General features: G+C 41.5%; 1 protein-coding gene across 1 annotated transcript in view; it reads right to left on the bottom strand.

Moving 5' to 3' along the window:
* FANK1 (fibronectin type III and ankyrin repeat domains 1) overlaps positions 1-5047 on the bottom strand; it is a 56446-nt gene that overhangs the window by 26930 nt on the left and 24469 nt on the right. Inside the window, exon 5 of the mRNA XM_018557587.1 lies at positions 1636-1717. Within this exon, the coding sequence (XP_018413089.1) occupies positions 1636-1717 (82 nt within the window). The remainder of the gene's footprint in view (positions 1-1635; positions 1718-5047) is intronic.

Genomic DNA, 5047 nt, shown 5'->3' with positions numbered 1-5047 from the left:
ACTGCAGAACAGAATAAAAAAAAAAAAAAAAAAAAAAATCACAGGAAGGCATTTGCTCTGGGGTGAAGGGGAACCAGCTGGGCTTATGCATGGGTTGACTTCTTCAAGCAGTTTGGGATATGCTTCTGAAAATGTGCTAAAATTGAATTTAATGTAAGAAATTCCTATTTATGGTTTCTGGCCCATGGGTCACTTCTGTAACATACTGTGGTGTGTACTTGGTACTACAATGAAATGGAATGGAAATTCGGATCAGTTTCAAAAATCATCATCAATTTAAGTAATACAAGATGTGTTACCTTATTGTTAAAGCAGACCTTTACCCCCTTTCACTAAAAATCACATCAGCATGCAGTTCTGCACGCTGATATGAAATAATTTTACATTCATTAGCTAAACATTTTACTTACAATTTCTTTTTTTCCAACTTCCTGCTCCACTTTGACACAAATGATGTAATGTCCCCAAGCATTGCATCCTGGGAAGGTTACATCAGCAGAGCATTGCTGGGAAATCTCATCTGTAATCTCATGAGATCTCAGGGAAAGGCATTTTCCGCCCGAGATGATGTGCATGGTCACATGCCCTAGTCACATGTGCCAGAGTTCCAGGAAGTAAAGGGAGATCTAGTAACCTGCCCTTAGTTAAAATGGCAACTGTGAGAATACAGGGGAGGAAAAGAGAAATAAGGTATGCAAAAAATAAAAAGCCTACAATTATCTAGAAGTATGTGTTTGTCGATTGTCATTACTAAACATTTCTAAAGGTGCCTTTGTTGTTATTTTGAAGATATGGGTAAAGTCTTCCTTTATAAGAATTAAAGGATGTAGAAGGGTATAAACCAAGGCTTATTAACTTCCAAAAATTAAACCTTGAAATGTTGCATTTACTGTAACATTTTGTAAATAATATAAAAAAAAAATAAGAGGATTCTTTTTTTTTCTAGAAATATACACATAGCTTGAGAGAACAGGGCAATAAATGTACGGGGGTGGGGACCTACTTTAGATAAAGTGACATGCACTAGGGGCTACTTGGCAAATATCTGATGGTACAAAGGCGTGCATAATAAAATAATGTTGAGGAACACTGGACTACATGACGCTACTGAAAACTGCCAAGTTGGCTTGGAAAAGTTGAAGAGAAAAACACTCAGACATCAGCATCAATATTTTAAAAAGCAATTCCAGGCAACAAGTAAAAGCATTCAGTGAATGAAGAATTATATTCAGTAAACATGTTCATCTCTGGGTTAACCCCTAAACCACCCCCTATAATCACTAGACTAGATTTTATTTTAATTCAACCTCAAAGACCAGACTGCAGTGCCCACATCACTCCCTGGTGACATGAATGCTTCTTATTGCCTATAAGAAGAATACATCGGAGGAGTCCTCACAGGGCCCTAAAGACTTCAAGTAGTGGCATTATAATGCAAGGGACAGCAACAAGACTAGTTGGCAGGCCTGGATGCAGCTTCGAACCACCAGTCTTCAGTGGTATGAGGGTTTTTTCCCTGGATAGGTGTAGCCCAGCTGTGTCAAAAATAAAAAAGCAGCTTTCCGCTACAATATCCTTTAGTCTGGAACGTCTCTCCCCCGCTGAGTGAGAGGGAATGTTTGCAGAATTACTCACCCGCTCTGCAGTATGTTCATGACAGCTTCTTCATCATTCATATTGACAGCTCTATGAAGATGTTCTCCATTCATTGGTTCTCCTGGAAGACACACACACAAATACATTTACCACTATTAAGATACTCCTAGCTGGTGCACCAATCAAAACCACTTTTGCTTTTTTCATTTGTTAAGTAGTGTAGGGAAGAGTTAGTGCCTCTGCCAAGATTTTACTACCCCATTATTATTCCCTCATTTCCTGTCCCCGTTAGAATGTTGTCAACATTACAGGAAATGAAGGGATATCTCCAACGGGGACAGACAATAGAAAGCTGATGGAGATTCTTGGCATAGACCACTCTCCAAAAAAAGAGATGAATGGAAATTTCCCCACCAGAACATAGACAGCAATAAAATCTGGCTCTTCCCTAAGCTATCAAAAAAAATTGGCTCGAGTTACATTTTAAGTTGGCTGTAGCATTACAAATACATACATACATACATACATACATACATACGTCATTCCAAACTACTGAAGGGCAACACCGCTAGGATTGGGTAAAGTAGGGGAACACTGTAAGTTCCCAAAATTGGACCCACATCAACGTGAGCAAACAAGATCAAGAGCTTTGATAAATGAATTATAGCATTTATTAACAACAATCTCAGCAAACCTTATAAAAACTACACAACTACTGTTGGGGAATGTTGAACATGGCTTAGTGATGCTGAGTGATCTCCAGCTGTTCCCTGCATCCGTGATTCTGTATCCTGTATCCTAATGTCCTGTTACCGACCTGGGTTGCCTTGACCTTCTGCTGTTCGGTAACCCTCAAAGACGGCTTATTCTCAACTAAGCTTTCGTCTGATGTCTTGTACTTTGCTGTCCACAAGATATTGACTCGGCCTGGCCCGGACTAAGCCTTGCCTGCTGTTCTGGTACCTCGCTGCTCGACTGTTGCTGACCCGGCTTGTCCTAGCCCTTGCTCCCTGAAGATCTTCCTTCTTCACCTGCTTCCTGCCTGGGAATCGTTTTCAATACAGATTCTAGCTTTCCTAGTGATAATGCTATCTTCCGGCACCCATACCACTCCTTGTGCACCTGTCCCACTCTCCAGGGGTTCTTGGACTGCAGCAGCAAGAGAGGCCGTCTTCATCATTTCAGGCTCCCCTGAGGTATGCAACAATTTAGTACTTTCCCTTTTGCTGTTCAAATACCATGTACTGTATATCCATTCAATAAATATAATTTATAAGACTGTGCACAAGACAGTGGTCTGGATTATTATACAGTATTACATGGGGGAGAGAGAGAGAGCACATTTTTGGCATATATATTTTTAGTGTAGAAGTGAAATTTATCAAAACTGGAGCAAACTGAATTTGGAGCAGATGCCAATATCAACCAGTCAGCTTCTCTGTACAGTTTGTACAGTTAAGCTTTGAAAATGAAAAGAAGCAGATTGGTTGCCATGGGGAACTGCTCCAGATTTTGTCTGCTTGAGTTATCATAAATTCCCATCACTGTGTTCCCCTCACATCATTATCAATAATAAACATGAACCATGATGTGTGCTCCTAACTTTCTATAGTGAGCTGACAATGCTGCACTTAAAATCATTAGCAGTGTTTTCAGCTCTGCTTGTGTTCTCCCTAGCTGAACTACTACAGAACACCTCCCCTCTATGTTATGTAGAGGAGAAGAGGGAGCACTGTTCTTCAGTCCAGCAGACAAGAACTCAGGCAGGGCTGACAACACTGCATAGAATTTAATTGTATCAGAGGCTACACAGCAAAAATGTCAAAAGTGTGTCAGTCATTTACGAACAGAAACCAAAAACAAGCTCAGTCATGAAGGGGTTAAACAGTGAAATGTGGGAAAATGTACATGTATTGTAGAGACATACCGAAGATTTTACTGTAATGCCAAGACATACAATTTAGGAAAATAATATTTTTGGTTAAGCAGCCTGCTACGTTCTGATAGCACTTACCATTAACTCAGAAAATGAATCAGTGGTGGAACAATCGCCATAGCGACCCAGACGGCCGCTATGGAGCCCGGGGCACAGGGGGGCCCAGCCAGAACATCCCCCTGATGCCGTGCTGGCCGCCTGGGTCGCTATGGCATCTCAGGCCGCTGGCTGTCACGAGGAATGCGCCGCAGCGGCACGTTCCTCCTCACAGCCGTTGCCGAGTCAGTGACAACCACCGGCTTTGGAGGAAGTGGCTGGGCCCGTCGCCGGCAGCGATGGAGGAGGCAGACAGAGGATTGGGGCTGGCAGGTAAGAGGGCTTGACCGCCCACCTGAGACCCCGCAGAGCCCACCATAGAGAGTCTATGGTGGGCTCTGCAGGGTCACCCTCAGGTGGGCGTAACTAAAAATCACAGGTCCCCATACAAAATTTTGCTAATTTCTAGTTACGTCCCTGAAATGAATATATTCAGAAAGTAAGTAAAACAGAAATATGTTAACTGTAAACAAAAAAAAAAACAAAAAAGAACACACACACTTATGGAACCACAAATATAAACAGCTTGACTGCTTAATATATAAAGAACGTTAGTTATATTGCAGTGTGGTGCATTAAAACACGACAACCAGTCAGAAACATTTATTCAACTGGGCAGACAAATAAAGGACAGTTCTAGATTGGATAGCATAATCTACTACTGTGCCACTGCTGTCTGAACCGTATTAATAAATCTCGCTAGTTTTACAGTTTCCTATTAGGAAAGTGTATATCATATTGAATATAACGGAAACCAGTATTACCACAGTGAAAGTATGTCGAGGAGGAATTTAATCTGACTGTTGCAGCACTTTAAGCAATCTGCTGCAGTTCTTGAAAAGGTATTGTGCCTGAGCTGCTGGATTCTAAAATTCCATCATGTGAGCTATCTAAATCCGCTTTCATTCTATTTTATATGCTTTTCCCCCTTCTAAGCTACAAATCTATTTAAGAGAGAGATATATTAATGTCTTTTTTAGACAGATGATGTTTCTGAACTGGGGAAGAGTATGTTTTACAGCACAGTATCCTATTGTGCTAGCAAATCCTGCAGAACACATCCAATATTCCCCAGCAACACAATTCAGCGTTTGTATGAAGTGGAACATAGCGCTATTTATGACAGGCCTGCCTTTTTTTTCCTACAATGGCTGAAGTATGTGGAGATACGCAACCCAGTATGCTATGCTCTTTTCATAACTACACAAAAATGACAAAAAACGGGAATGAAAGGGACTCCTAAAATGACAGAAGCAATAGTATTTTCATGACACAGATATAAAAGTTTAACATTCTGCTAAAGTTCTCTGGATTAGGGGCAGTGTAGTCAGGGCCGGTGCTAGACTATTATTTTGCGCCCTAGGCAAGACCAGCTCCTGGCACCTCCCCTCTCGTGGCGCAAACCCCCCACCACCCCCC

Source organism: Nanorana parkeri, unplaced genomic scaffold (genome assembly GCF_000935625.1).
Source record: "Nanorana parkeri isolate BGI_ZX_2015 unplaced genomic scaffold, ASM93562v1 scaffold2, whole genome shotgun sequence".
Classification (NCBI taxonomy): Eukaryota; Metazoa; Chordata; class Amphibia; order Anura; family Dicroglossidae; genus Nanorana; species Nanorana parkeri.
This window is presented reverse-complemented; position numbering and strand designations above follow the sequence as displayed.